The 14,740-nt window shown below is 49.9% G+C and overlaps 1 protein-coding gene across 1 annotated transcript in view; it reads left to right on the top strand.

Moving 5' to 3' along the window:
• Nucleotides 1-4,053: 4,053 nt before the first annotated feature.
• The window catches only part of LOC122373166 (nuclear factor NF-kappa-B p100 subunit-like), a 110,590-nt gene continuing 99,903 nt past the window's right edge, over nt 4,054-14,740 (top strand). The window contains exon 1 of the mRNA XM_043350992.1: nt 4,054-4,505. Within this exon, the coding sequence (XP_043206927.1) occupies nt 4,363-4,505 (143 nt within the window). The 5' untranslated portion in view covers nt 4,054-4,362. The remainder of the gene's footprint in view (nt 4,506-14,740) is intronic.

Raw genomic sequence — 14,740 nt, 5'->3', positions numbered from 1 at the left:
CAAGTTTCTACACCCAAACTAATGCATCCGTTAATCATACATATCAAAACATACAGTTATCGCGTAAACCTGTACCTCTAGTTCTATTATAAATCTTAAAAAGTCCGCCCACGCCGCCGCCGTCGGGGTTACGCAGGAGGGGTTACTCCCAAAAACGCCTATTGCGGCGCCGTCGATTGACGCAGGAGGGTGAAATTTTTACCACTCGTGGGTCACGTAATTCATCAGGTCGTATTAAATTTTGGGCACGATGTGGCCGGGGTTGCGCCCGTGGCGCGTGCTCATGTGCGCCATGGGGTTAGCATTAGAATCGCGACCGGCGCCGAGCAGAGGGCACGTGCTTTAGGCTCAGTTGTTCGCTTAAAAAACTGAGTGGAAACAATCACAGCCGGCAGGTCATTGACCTTTGACAACAAAGGCCGACACAAGGCACCGCTCGCCAAGGGGATTCGCCAGTAAATACAATTAATTTGTTTTTGCAATATCTCAGCCGTTTCTGGGCCGATTTAGCTGAAACTTGGACTGTCGGTGGTAGGGTAGGGTAGGGTAGGGTAGGGTAGGGTAGGGTAGGGTAGGGTAAGGTAGGGTAGGGTAGGGTAGGGTAGGGTAGTCTAGGGTAGGGTAGGGTAAGGTAGGGTAGGGTAGGGTAGTGTAGGGGTAGGGTAGGGTAGGGTAGGGTAGGGTAGGGTAGGGTAGGGTAGGGTAAGGTAAGGTAGGGTATGGTAGGGTAAGGTAGGGTAGGGTAGGGTAGGGTAAGGTAGGGTAGGGTAGGGTAAGGCAGGGTAGGGTAGGGTAAGGGTAGGGTCGGGGTAGGGTAGGGTAGTAGGGTAGGGTAGGGACTAGGGTAGGGTAGGGTAGGTAGGGTAGTGTAGGGGTAGGGTAGGGTAGGGTAGGGTAGGTAGGGTAGGGTAGGTTAGGGTGGGGTAGGGGTATGGGTAGGGTAGGGTGGGTTAGGGTAGGGTAGGGTAGGGTAGGGTAGTTTAGGGGTCGGGGTAGGGGTAGGGTAGGGTAGGGTAGGTTAGGGTAGTGTAGGGGTAGGGTAGGGTAGGGTAGGGTAGGGTAGGGTAGTGTAAGGGTAGGGTAGGGTAGGGTAGGGACTAGGGTAGGGTAGGGTAGGGTAGGGTAGGGTAAGGTAGGGTATGGTAGGGTAGGGTAGGGTAGGGTAGCGTAGGGGTAGGGGTAGGTTATGGTATGGTAGGGTAGGGTAGGGTAGGGTAGGGTAGGGTAGGGTTGAATTGAGTAACATCCTAACTTACAAAGGGCTCCGCGAACAACTCGCATGCATCACCATTCACCATCATACTTTGCAGTTCAATTAAAAGCAGTTAACCAGTTCTTCACAAATAATACCAATAAAAATGCAAGTTTCTACACCCAAACTAATGCATCCGTTAATCATGCATATCAAAACATACAGTTATTGCGTAAACCTGTACCTCTAGTCTATATTATAAATCCTAAAAAGTCCGCCGCCCACGCCGTCGGGGTTACTCCCTAAAAGGCTTATTACGGCGCCGTCGATTGACGCAGGATGGTGAAATTTTTACCAGTCGTGGGTCACGTAAAAAAACAGGTCGTATCAAATTTTGGGCACGATGCGGCCGAGGGTGCGCCCGTGGCGCGTGCTCATGTGCGCCATAGGGTTAGCATTAGAATCGGCAACAACAGGCTATTGCTCGGAAACGGTAAGGGCTACGGGGGTGAAATTTTCATGCCAAGTCGAGCGCGTGCACTCATTTGTCGTATTAAATTTTCGACGGTGTGGGTTCAGCGGTGTGCACGTGGTGGGGCCGCGACCGGCGCCGAGCAGAGGGCACGTGCTTTAGGCTCAGTTGTTCGCTTGCAGAACTGAGCGAAATCAGAGCCGGGAGGTCGTTGACCTTTGACAACGAAGGCCGACATAAGGCACCGCTCGCCAAGGGGATTCGCCAGTAAATACAATTAATTAGTTTTTGCAATATCTCAGCCGTTTCTGGGCCGATTTAGCTGAAACTTGGACTGTCGGTGGTAGTGTAGGGTAGGGTAGGGTAGGGAAGGGTAGGGTAGGGTAGGGTAGGGTAGGGTAGGGTAGGGTAGGGTAGGGTAGGGTAGGGTAGGGTAGGGTAGGGTAGGGTAGGGTAGGGTTGTGTAGGGGTAGGGGTAGGGTAGGGTAGGGTAGGGTAGTGTAGGGGTAGGGTAGGGTAGGATAGGGTAGGGTAGGGTAAGGGTAGGGTATGGTAGGGTAGGGTAGGGTAGTGTAAGGGTAGGGTAGGGAAGGGTAGGGTAGGGTAGTGTAGGGTGAGGGTAGGGTAGGGTAGGGTAGTGTAAGGGTAGGGTAGGGGTAGGGTAGGGTAGGGTAGTGTAGGGTTAGGGTAGGGTAGGGTAGGGGTAGGGTAGGGTAGGGAAGGGTAGGTTAGGGTAGTGTAGGGGTAGTGTAGGGTAGGGTAGGGTATGGTAGGGTAGGGTAGGGTAGGGTAGGGTAGTGTAGGGGTAGGGTAGGGTAGGGTAGGGTAGGGTAGGGTAGTGTAGGGGTAGGGTAGATAGGGTAGGGTAGGGTAGGGTAGAGTTAGGTAGGGTAGTAGGGTAGGTTAGGGTAGTAGGGTAGGTTAGGGTAGTAGGGGAGCGTAGGGTAGGGTAGGGTAGGGTAGTAGGGTAGGGTAGGGTAGGGTAGGGTAGTAGGGTAGGGTAGGGTAGGGTAGGGTAATAGGGTAGGGTAGGGTAGGATAGGGTAGGGTAGGGTAGGGGTAGGGTAGGGGTAGGGTTGAGTTCAAAAAGGGCCCAACATACAAAACACTTGAATACCCCGCAACTATCACCATCCCTTACAGTTTTAAAAACAGCTACCGAAATCTACCCAAATAATATAGCTAAAAATACAAGTCAATCACCCAAAACTAATGCACCCGTAACATAACATAAATCAAAACATACAGTTATCGCGTAAACCTGTACCTCTAGTAGCTTTAAAACTCTTATTTTGGCAGCTTTTTGAAATTCACGTACGTCGAAATTAGCCGTGCAAAGATCTAGGTCAGGAATATGGACCCTGCAACGTCATCAATGGGGCTGGGTCCAAATTTTTTACTTGAGAAGATGTACAATTGATGGGAAAAGGTACTAAAAGTTTGCGCCTCCAACGCAAAGCGCTCAGGAGCTATCGCAAGTATTCGTCGCGGGGGGGGGGGGTAAATTTTGTACCCCCTCCCCCCGGGCCCGCGCGGGATAAGGAACACGAGACACATTTTCTTAGGGTGCCCATATTGCCAACTTCCCCTACATCCACCAAACTTTCTTCAACAACACCCTAGGTATTCGTTGAAAGCTATATCACGTTGCGAATGTGTTACTTATCAGGTTTCGGAGATATCACACACAACGTTTGGACTTTGGAGTTGCGGGCAACTTAATGCCTCCCCCTACCCCTCCGCCAGCAGCTCGTGGGTAAGTGCTTCAACCACAAAAAAAAACTTCCAAATATGACCTAGATATTCGTTTGAAGCTATACGAAGTTTTTTGTTCATACCTGATCAGGCTTCGGAGACGTCACACACAACGTAAGGGGAGCAACTTCATGCCCCCTCCCCCGCGGGTGGTGGGGTAGTTCTCCACTCCTGGCTGTAAGTGATGGGCTCAATTGACGAAGCCTCCTCCCTCTCTACCTCACGTATTTAGTCAGAACGATTCATCGTTCATGTGATATTGACCAAAACTCTACCAAAATTGATAGCGCGATACAATTCACGGCAAACCGGATGAGTTCGATTTTTTATATTCAACGTCGTCAATAACTTAATATCTTTACAATCAGTGCTGCTTTTGACGGATCCCATATTGATAGGCCAGTCGCGAGTCTTTCTTGGGCAAACGACACCTCCATGAAGACAATGGTCTGGTTTCATTTTTACCTCACAATCACCGTCCAGCACGGCCTGACTGCCTGACTCACCGCTCCTTATTTACCGGCCGAGCGCAGAAGACCGGCCGACGGCTTTCCCGGGACTTTTTTTATTCGCCGCGCGACACTAGCGCCACCTGTGCCGGCGTCCGACGGAGGCCGTATCGCAGGCGGTCAGAGACTGTGTGCGGCTGGCGTCGGGGGAGTCGCGCCCGTCTGTGGAGACGGCGCAGTGTTGGACGCAGTCGGCGGAGCTGAGGACGTGACTCTGCCCGGAGAGACCGGAGGACTCAGTACGGGAGATCTCTGAGGACGCTGAGGACACTCCCCGGGGTGTTTTGAGGACATTGTCTGCAGGATTATCAGCACTACCCGGAGGAGTCTCAGGACTGTCCGGAAAGCTCTGAGGACTCCGCAGCACTCCTTCCGGAGGACTCCTTTTGAAGGACTCGAGAGGGAACTCACCGAGGCATCTGTGAGGACTCGCTATGAATCCTCTGATGCACTCCGGCGTGATTCCGGGCTCGATTCCGGCGTCCGGATTCAACTATGTTCCGGACGGTTACGGAATGTTACACCAGAGTCAGGCGTCCGGGATGTTACACCAGACTCAGGCGTCGCCGCACAACGGGTAAGTTCCCCGAGATGGAGTGACAAAGTGTGGGGAGGGGGGGGGGGGTGAGTGGAGTTTGAGTGAGAGTTAATGATTGGGTTTGGGGTGTTGAGTTTTCAGTAGGTCTCAGTAGTTGATAAGGTTTCTATTATTGTTTGTGCTTGTGGGGTTTGAGTTTTAACGTCTTGATTGAAGGTATATTTGTTAGTAGTTTCGTTCAAGTGTTTGGTGTGAGTCTTTGTGTTGAGTGTCAAAGTGGTTTTGGTCTAGCTATTATATCTGTCCTGTCACTACACTTTACATATTGTTAGTATACCTATGTTTTGGATGTTCATAGCAGGACGAGTGTTCTTAGCTGGTTGTTGTGTTTTCATTTATATTGTTCTGTATTTCATTAAGTGCGTCCATGAAGAATGCTTAGAGCGATAGTACATACATTTTCTCGGGGATGGACAAAACTATTCGCATTTGCTGCATTTTGTGACATATTTGCACACAAGACATCCCGCTCTGCTGCGTCGATCATGTGTGCCGGGCGGGTTTAGGACATTTGGTGCTCCGCTGGCTCCACTGTGCCGCGATGTGGGCTGTGCCGTGCCACAGAGTCACGATGTGAAGCTGATGATGACCGCGACCCACCCGGAAAACCTCGCTGACGTAATGCACCGCGGCAAATGCAACAAAGTGGCCCGACTTTAAATCACCGACATGCAAAGGAATTTACCACGGCTCGTGCAGCGAGTCCCGGTATTGCCGCTCACCACAGGGGTTTGTCAGGAACTCAGCCCGACTGTTCGATTCCCCTCTCGCCTCTGGCTTTTGTCCAAATCAGGTCTAACCAAAAGACTGTGGATTTGGCTCCTCACGTCTTATTGCCACAATAAATCAGGTCATTCAATCGTACAGACAAACTGTGCAATGGCCAGTATAACTCAATTACGACATGAGCGCAATCGCTACCCGTTTATAGCCTCCTTGAATCACGGTGAGGCCGTGTGTATACAAAATAATTGCCGAGGAAATGTAAGTAAATCCCTAATGTGGGCCTGCCATGTTAATATAGCTTATTAACATGGCCAGGCGTCGGGTACCGGTAGCCGAACGAGGTTGATGTTAGAGGCAGGACTGCAATCCCACCTCTTAAGATTTTGGCTGTTCGGCGCAATTTAGTTGGTGGGCTTCGAACAGGACAGTAGTCCCATTCTCAACAGCGTGCAACAAATTACGCCGAACACGTTGCCGCGGAGCGAGCTGACAAAAGCCGGCACATCAGTCCGACTCCGAGAGCCACACCACACGGACAACGTTCCGGTCCCGCCCGAGTCTCCTGCCAGAATGCGCCGCCGCCGCGGCACCGGCCCCACATCACCGCCAGTCACGTGATCCACGGGTCACCAATCAGCGAACGCGCCGCGCGGCGCGGCCGAGCGCCCGCCGGGTAGACTGCGCCGCAGCGCTGCTCGCTGCAGCAGCGGCGGCCAGCCGGACGGCCCGGCGGCCGTAAAGATGTAACAAATACTAACATTTCTCCCCACCAAAATGTGGGAACTCTGCAGTTAACACATTTTCAACAAAAACGCGCACACATTTACATACAGGCACACTTCACTTCACTGGCCGCACGCGAACTTGGTTGCGGCCGCCGTTGCGGGCCTCGTCAGTCCTCCCGCAGCTGACCCTGGGCTCCTGGACCGGAGGCCAGCGTCATCGGCTGCGTCCTCTTTTTCCTCTTCTTCCACAGGCGTGGGAACGCTGAGAAGTGAGGCGGTGCTGCCGGTGGTGCAGGCGTCCTCCAACTCCGGCTCCACCTCTGTCTTGGGCCGTCGCTCCTCCAGCGGCTCCGAAGACGTCGTCTTTTCGGAGACGGCTGCCGGCAGCCTCCCAGTGTCGGCGTTGACGGGCACCGTCGGGACCGCCGGGGTGCTCCAGCACACCGGCTCCGGCCCATTCCGCTCACAGCAGATGATGGGGCGATCTCCCCATGGAGAGACGAGGAGGGCTTTAGACCCTGACTCCGGGCCACAGCCCAGGAGTCGTGTTCGCCCGGCGACAGCCCGGCTCCACCCTCGCCTTTGTGCTTTGGGTCATCATTTGACCCCTTGACAGAGAGAGTCATCTCCCCGTCTTTGTTTGTCACCGTGTTATGTTGCTCACCGCTCAGGCGAGTCTTTCCTGCATTGAGCAGCTCTGGCTGCGAGGTTCGCGCCTTTGCGGAACCATGATCGGATGGTGAGCGTTCATCCGACGTCAATGTCAAATTCATGTCATTGGAACAGTCCACTGGCTCGTTCCAGTGTGGATCAGGCAGCATACTATCCACATCCATGACCTCATTTTGGCCGACCTTCATTTCAGCCAGACTTCTCACCTGTCTCAGCTGACGACAGTGGGAATTCTGGTGACCGGGCTGATTCAGCGAATCATCACATAAGTACCCGTGCAGTGCGTAGCCAAAGACCGTCTCTATGGCTCGCAGACCCTCTCCGATCTCGATCTGCCTCCACAACACGACACGATACAAATAATCGATGCCGATTAGGAGATCCACCTCCCCACCGTCAAAATCGTCGGCCATCAAATCCGGCAGTCCGGAAGGCCCAGTGGGTGGTGAGGTGGCTGGGAGGGGCGAGCACAGCAACTCTGTGCTCCACATCTTCAGCGTCACGGGATCGCCACCGAACCGACTTCGGAGCGTCACTTGTACCTGATCATACGGTCTAGCTGCTTCCGTCCGTTCCTGGAAGCCGGAACAGGCAAACATGCCCGTACCTGTTACAGGGAGTCCCAGCTCCTTGGCCAGAGAATCTCTGACATAGGAGGCATCTGAACCTCCATCAATGAGGAGGCGTGCCTTTCGCTTGCCTTCCGGTCCCTCGACATCAACCAATGCCGTCAGGAAAAACGTTTCTTTTCCAGAGATGCCTGTGGCATTATAACATCTGTGGCTCTGGGAACCTGAGTCACCAGCTTCGGCATCGTACTGAACACCCTCAGTTGTGGCCTCCACAGGGCAGAAAGGTGGAGCCTCAGGCGACAGCCCGGGCCTCTCTTCACCGATCTCCTCATGTGGGGCAGCCCTCGCAAAGTGAAGCAGCGAGTGGTGTTTTCTGCCGCAGATGGCACACGAGTCACCACGACAGACTCCGGCCACATGACCCGTCCCGAGGCACTGATAGCAGGCTTTGGAAGCCCTGGCGCTCATCCATCGGGCCTCCACTGAGAGCTCCTGGAACTCAGCGCACTGGTCCAGCCGGTGGGAGCCGCGCCCGCAGCACCCGCACAGCGGCGCACTGGGCTCTTTCCCTGGGCGCGCCATGTGTTGGGTGTGCTCACTGATGACGCCAGACGGCGCCGAGATTTGAGCATCGGGTGAGACAGCATTAGCTTGGCCTCCCCGGGCCGACTCTCGGATTCGCATCTCATGTTGCAGGAATTCCAGAAACTCGGAGAAGTCGCTGCTCTGTCGTCTGGCCCACTCGAGACGCCAGCTTTCTGGGATTTTATCTCTCACGACCGGCAGCATCAGACTGGAGAAACTGTCAGAACTGACTCCCAGGATACTCAGCGCGCGAGTATGCGCCATCAAATGATCTATGAAAGACCTCATCGCCTTCAGGTCATTTTGTGGGACCGACGGCATGCTCAACATGTCTCTCATTAAGGTCTCTCGGACCAGGTCATCACGCTTGAAGCGCTCTTTGAGAGCCGAGACAGCTCCAGCGTACCCGCCACCTGAGACGGGAATGCCTTGCACGCACTTGAGTGCAACTCCAGCCAGGTGCGATTTGAGCACTACGAATCTCTGCACATCTGCGAAGCCAGGATTGTTGTGGACAGAAATTTCAAAAAGTTCCCAGAACTCAGACCATTTCATGATGTCCCCGTGAAAAGTAGGAATTTTCACGGAGATGGAAGACTTAAAATCAGCGTTTCCCGACCCAGTCGGTGGCTCAGCCTTTTCCTTGGCTTTCTCAGCCCTTTCAAGGCGGGTGAGGAGGCGAGAGCCAAGAAACACCTCATCCTCCATGGTCTGCATGTGACCAGAATCATCTGCCTGCCCTAGCTTGTCGAGCTCAGCCTGAGTGCTGTGCAGCTCGCTCTGCACCTTCTGAACATGGTGGAGCTTGAGGGCAAGTAGGTCTGGGTCCAAGATTTTACGATCACCTTCTCGGTAAATTCGAAGCTCATTGCACAGTTTCGTGGCCTTTGAACGAAGTTTTGTTCTCGTACTCAAAAGTTCATCCATGATGTGACAGGCTTCAAAATTCAAGTTAAATTCAAAAATAAAGCGGACTGTATGTAAAACAAATTATAGCAAAACCATCTAACCGGACATCAATCCGATCAAGCGGAACAAACCTCAATTTCACGAGAGGAGAATTACAACAAAGTAGGAATCGAAAGTCAGTCCAATCGCCAAGACGGTAGTCCCAACGAAAGCCAGCCCAATCGCCAAGACGGAAGTCCCAACGAAAGCCAGTCCAATCGCCAAGACGGAAGTCCCAACGAGAGAAAAGACGATCCGGCCCCGGTGGACTTATGTCAGGAACTCAGCCCGACTGTTCGATTCCCCTCTCGCCTCTGGCTTTTGTCCAAATCAGGTCTAACCAAAAGACTGTGGATTTGGCTCCTCACGTCTTATTGCCACAATAAATCAGGTCATTCAATCGTACAGACAAACTGTGCAATGGCCAGTATAACTCAATTACGACATGAGCGCAATCGCTACCCGTTTATAGCCTCCTTGAATCACGGTGAGGCCGTGTGTATACAAAATAATTGCCGAGGAAATGTAAGTAAATCCCTAATGTGGGCCTGCCATGTTAATATAGCTTATTAACATGGCCAGGCGTCGGGTACCGGTAGCCGAACGAGGTTGATGTTAGAGGCAGGACTGCAATCCCACCTCTTAAGATTTTGGCTGTTCGGCGCAATTTAGTTGGTGGGCTTCGAACAGGACAGTAGTCCCATTCTCAACAGCGTGCAACAAATTACGCCGAACACGTTGCCGCGGAGCGAGCTGACAAAAGCCGGCACATCAGTCCGACTCCGAGAGCCACACCACACGGACAACGTTCCGGTCCCGCCCGAGTCTCCTGCCAGAATGCGCCGCCGCCGCGGCACCGGCCCCACATCACCGCCAGTCACGTGATCCACGGGTCACCAATCAGCGAACGCGCCGCGCGGCGCGGCCGAGCGCCCGCCGGGTAGACTGCGCCGCAGCGCTGCTCGCTGCAGCAGCGGCGGCCAGCCGGACGGCCCGGCGGCCGTAAAGATGTAACAAATACTAACAGGGTTTGAGTACACGGCACCGGGCACGACCCCTACGGCCCGCAGAGACCTGTGAACAGGAAGCAAACACGGCTATTGACTAACCGTAGCTATGGCGAAGACCATGATGTCGCCACCTATAATAGGCGTGAATGATGGTGCTGCCACCTATAGATAGTGCTGCCACCTATGCCATTGCTAATGTGTCGGCCATACTTGATCTGCAGAGATAAGACCATTGCGGGATGACGGCTCGCCGAAGAACCTGCGTCGATACAAGCGCTGTTCAAATCATCAACAGCTACAGGAGATATCTGAGCATGTTATAGATATATTGGTGACAGGTATGTAGAAAATAGCCAGTAGCCTACGAATGTATTCAAAAAACAATTAGATATAAATAAGCGAACCGGTTTCGTCTAGCAAATACTTCTTCGGGCCTTTTTAAAAAGCGCTTTTTTAAAGCGCTGCGTAAGCGCCTTAAAAATTTTGATGGGGGTGTGCACTTATATAAAAATCAAAACGTTAAAATTGACCTTTTTAATACATGATGATGATGATGACCGTGTGAGGTCAGCGCCGAGGAGAGGACCGCTCTGTTGGACCGCTCTCTACTGCGCAGTCGGACGGTGCCACATGGCTTGCTCTTGAGTCACCCCCCCCCCCCTCCCCCCTGACTCTATCAACTGCTTCCTGAGCCTCCCAGCCGCAAAGACAGAATTTATCGGGACACTTCGGCCTGGTTTGTGAAACTTATGCTCGGGTTTAAATGTGCATTATGCAGGTAGTCGGCGTCAAAAAATACGGGACTTTTGGTTTAAATATTTTATAACTATATCACACCTTGCACAATGCACATTCAAACAAGTGACCTTAATTTTTCACCAATGCTTGACCCGATGCGCCCTTATTGTACCATCCATGTAACGTCCCAAAAGGATATTTCACGATGGAACATTAGGTGACACCTACTTAAATTTGAAAGCAAAGTAGCAAAACGATCAATATTCTATTCGAAAGGTTTTAACCCTATTAGCTAACAACTACATAAGTTTAGGAGGTATTAAAGGGATGAACCGGATCAATTAGATGTCCAGTATTCCATCGTGTAAAGATCTACTACCCACCAGTACCTCACCAGTACCTAACATAGGGGAGAGGCTCCCCATGTTATACAGCTGCCCACCAATATTTGTCTATATACTCGTACTCACATTTCGCCGTCTATAACGCCTCCCATGTTATAAGGCTCCCCACCAATACCGCCCCTCCCCATGTTATACAACTGCCCACCAATATTGGATCATATGCTCACACTACTCACATTTCACCGTCTATAACGCCTCCCATGTTATAAGGCTCCCCACCAATACTGGCCCCATATATCCCTCCCCCAGTGTGCCGTCTGTCCCAATTATGCCGTCTGTAACGCCCACATGCTATAAAGCTGCGCACCAACGCTGACCCAATATACCCATATTATGCCGCTGCTAAGGTCACCTAACGTTATAAAGCTTCCCACCAACGTTGGCCCGATGTGCTTACATTATGCCACTGCTAAGGTCACCTAACTTTACCTCCCAACCAGCGCTGGCCCGCTATGCTTACATTATGCCACTGCTAAGGTCACCTTGCATACCGCGATGCCCGGAAAACCCCGTTCGTGCAGTCCCCTCCCCCCCTCCCCTGGTCGGGCGGGTGCCCCTGATTTGGTCGGAGTCTCTGGGAATTCCGGACCACTATCAAACAGTATCACTGTGCCTGGCTGGAGCCCACCGACCATAAACAACGCGGTGGGCCCCGTGACCGAGGTGGCCGTGTGGTGAGTGAGCGGGACATTCAGCACGGTATGAGCGATCCGTTTTGGTATGTTGGCTTTTCGCACACCCGTTGTGGAGTTAAAAACAATACAAACACACATACATGATATATTGGACACTAGATATATTGGACAAGTGCAATTGATGAGCAAGCAATATCGCGCGGATATTGTTCATATTCGCGTTACATGAAATTGCTTATTTACAATATGCGTGAATTGATTGCTAAACACACATGAAGAAACCTATGAAAAATAAAACATAAAATGTTTTACTTTTGTGCGTACTTATAGCGTCCTTTTCATGAGTGATATATTTAGAAAAATAAAGTTTACAATTTACCAACTTTTTTTTTACAAGAAAAAAACTTGTAAGAAAGATTGAAATCGCAAACTTTCTGTTTCACGAAGACCAAAAACTTGTAGAAAAACGTTGTACTTACAAACCCGAAATTCCAGTGGCCCTTACGTTTGGAATTTTGTTACTTTTTGTGCAAAAATGCAAAGCAATCAATTATTTAAAACAAATATGATATGCTGAGCCATCATATGCTCTTTTTTACTTAGCACAATCCCTACGAACCAGCTACGAGCAATATTTTAATATCGTCATGTTTTATCATTCGCGCGCCATAATTGCATTCAATAGTCTTCTGCTGTCAAATTTTTTGCGTATTATTTTCTTTCAATAATAGGATATTGTGAACTATCATTTATATCATTTTGCAGCAACATCATTATTTATAATTCAATTATGACATTTTTGACATGAATACTACACATAATTTGATAAAAAGAAGCAATATCTGCAACATGTTATAGTTCTTGATTAAAAACAATTTACTGTTTACAAGTTTATTTGCCAACCTTTTTATCGCTGGTGGTGAAGTTTAGTGAAATCCGATTTTACATAGTTTGCAAAAATACTTATGAATTGTAAAGTTCAAACACTTGCAATTGCAAGTTTTCAGTGAAACAGGCCTCAGATCGAACATTCCTAGCTTTTTTGCGTCCGGTGGCCGACATAAAGCTGCATTCCGTTACTAGCCATACAATTTACGATAATCATCCATACAAGTAAGATTGCGATCGATCTCATATATCGTACACTGACCATTTGGGTTACGATATGATCTATGATCTAGGATACGATGCCAGCGATATCTTTCCACGCTAGCAAAAATAGCACTGATTTCTCATATCAGGCGGCACTGGCGCCGCGGTGGGTGATGGGCGACATCGCTAAAGGAAACAGAGCTACATCATATTTCATACAGGAAAAAGAAGACGTAACCACACGTCGGCTACAAGTCAACTTCACCGACTGATGCATCGTTTGATATTGGCAGCATCTCGTTTGTGTTTCTGAATGGCATCACTCTCCCGCTGAGTACCCAGTGACGTCCTACACCACTGGTGTCAGTCCCAGTGACGTCATTCAGTGGCGTAAGACGCCAGTGATGCGGTATATCGCGCTCGGTGCAATGAGCATATGCTGTATTGGACAATCCTTAGTGAAACTGTTACATTGCCATGCGGATTCTCCTTGCTCAGTTATGACGATACTAATGAGTATTATCAGTCATTGAATTATAGACACTGGGTGAAATTGGAAAAAAATTAAAATTGACTTTCACCACAAAGTTGTGTGAATTCGTTCTGGACAAGATCCATTTTAAGATTGAAATTCTTTGGAAACAACTCTCATGTAATTACACCGCACCTTTCAATGGGGTCTTACCACAGACACCACAGATACCCAGCGTATGCATTTTGTATCGTAATTTAAACATTTCCATTCGCAAATCGCATCGCTTTCGTACGCCAAGGCGTATTTCGATATAATAAACCACTATATATGTATTGTTGCCAGCTGTCTATGGGCGGTAATGGAAAATATAAAATGTAAGGCCTCTATCACTAGATATTCAAGAGCAGTAAAGTATGAAAGTGTTACCGACTGTTCTTCAGCCACCCCTTACCGAGACGGATTTCATTCCAACACCGCCACTGGATAAACGGTGCGCTCAAACGGCGCACGTCATTTGTTTGGTGGATCTACCCACTAGCAGGATCAACACGTTCTGAACACGATGACCTGTCTGGGCCAGCTGGGATACCCCACTGCGACTTGTTCAATCCACAAATAGTGCAGCGGTGATGTGGACTCTGTTGGGTGGTGTGATAGCAACTGTCAACAAACCACGGTCACGCCTCTAGTCGGCGGCCGATTTCATAAAGCGTAGTTCGTATTTGACGTCAAGGTGTATTCTACGCCCTACGGAATTGCACCCTCCAGAAGTGGTTAGTTGGTCCGAGGGCATGATGTGCGACACTTGTTTACTTTCGTTTGTTTTAGATTGTACTTAACTACAGCCACTACTTGCATAATAGTTAAATACACTATGCATAATGCATATACATTATACAATGACAATATGCATATGATTACCTACGTCCGCGATTGTTTTATGAGACCGTTTGGGCGTATAATGCAATCGAATGCGTGAAAAACTACGTCAGTCGTAAGTTACGCCCTTTTATAAAATCGGCTTCTGGTGTCGAATGTAGCGTTGTCAGTGGTTAGATCCCATTGAAAGCCGTGGTGTATTGTCGCCAGCTAGCTATGGGTGGTAATGGAAAAAGGCGCATTGTAAAGACAGACTTCCGCGTCACCACGTGACGAGGCTGCTAAATGGACCTGTGACGTCACTGGTCTGAGTTTAATGGCCCAGTGACGTCACCAGCTATAGGTCCGGGTGCTATACGCGGAATGTTTTGAGGTTGGAGATTTTTAAGGAAGGATTTGGTGTTTTTTAAGGAAGCATTTGGGGATGTATAAGGAAGGATTAGGGGATGTATAAGGAAGGATTGGCCGCGCACGGACAGGTTGGTAGCAGCATAAATACGGCTCACTGATATATGATGCATAACCGATCAATTTGGCCGATTGTGCCCCTAATATTTTTATTTTTTAAAGTTAGGTTTTACTTTCATTCTATAGAAAAGTGAAAACAAATGTTGGAAACTTATACTTCCCTGATTATTGTGGGATATTGTAAAAAAGGGAAGCAAGTGTCGGTTGTGATGGAAATGAATATATATGTAAAAAAGACAGTGTGGTTCTAGTTTTTGTTTGATTGGCTCATTCATGGCATCAAGA

Source organism: Amphibalanus amphitrite, unplaced genomic scaffold, assembly GCF_019059575.1.
Source record: "Amphibalanus amphitrite isolate SeventyFive unplaced genomic scaffold, NRLGWU_Aamphi_draft 001452F_arrow, whole genome shotgun sequence".
Lineage (NCBI taxonomy): Eukaryota > Metazoa > Arthropoda > Thecostraca > Balanomorpha > Balanidae > Amphibalanus > Amphibalanus amphitrite.
Note: the sequence above shows the minus strand (reverse complement) of the source record. Positions and strands in the feature narration are given on the sequence as shown.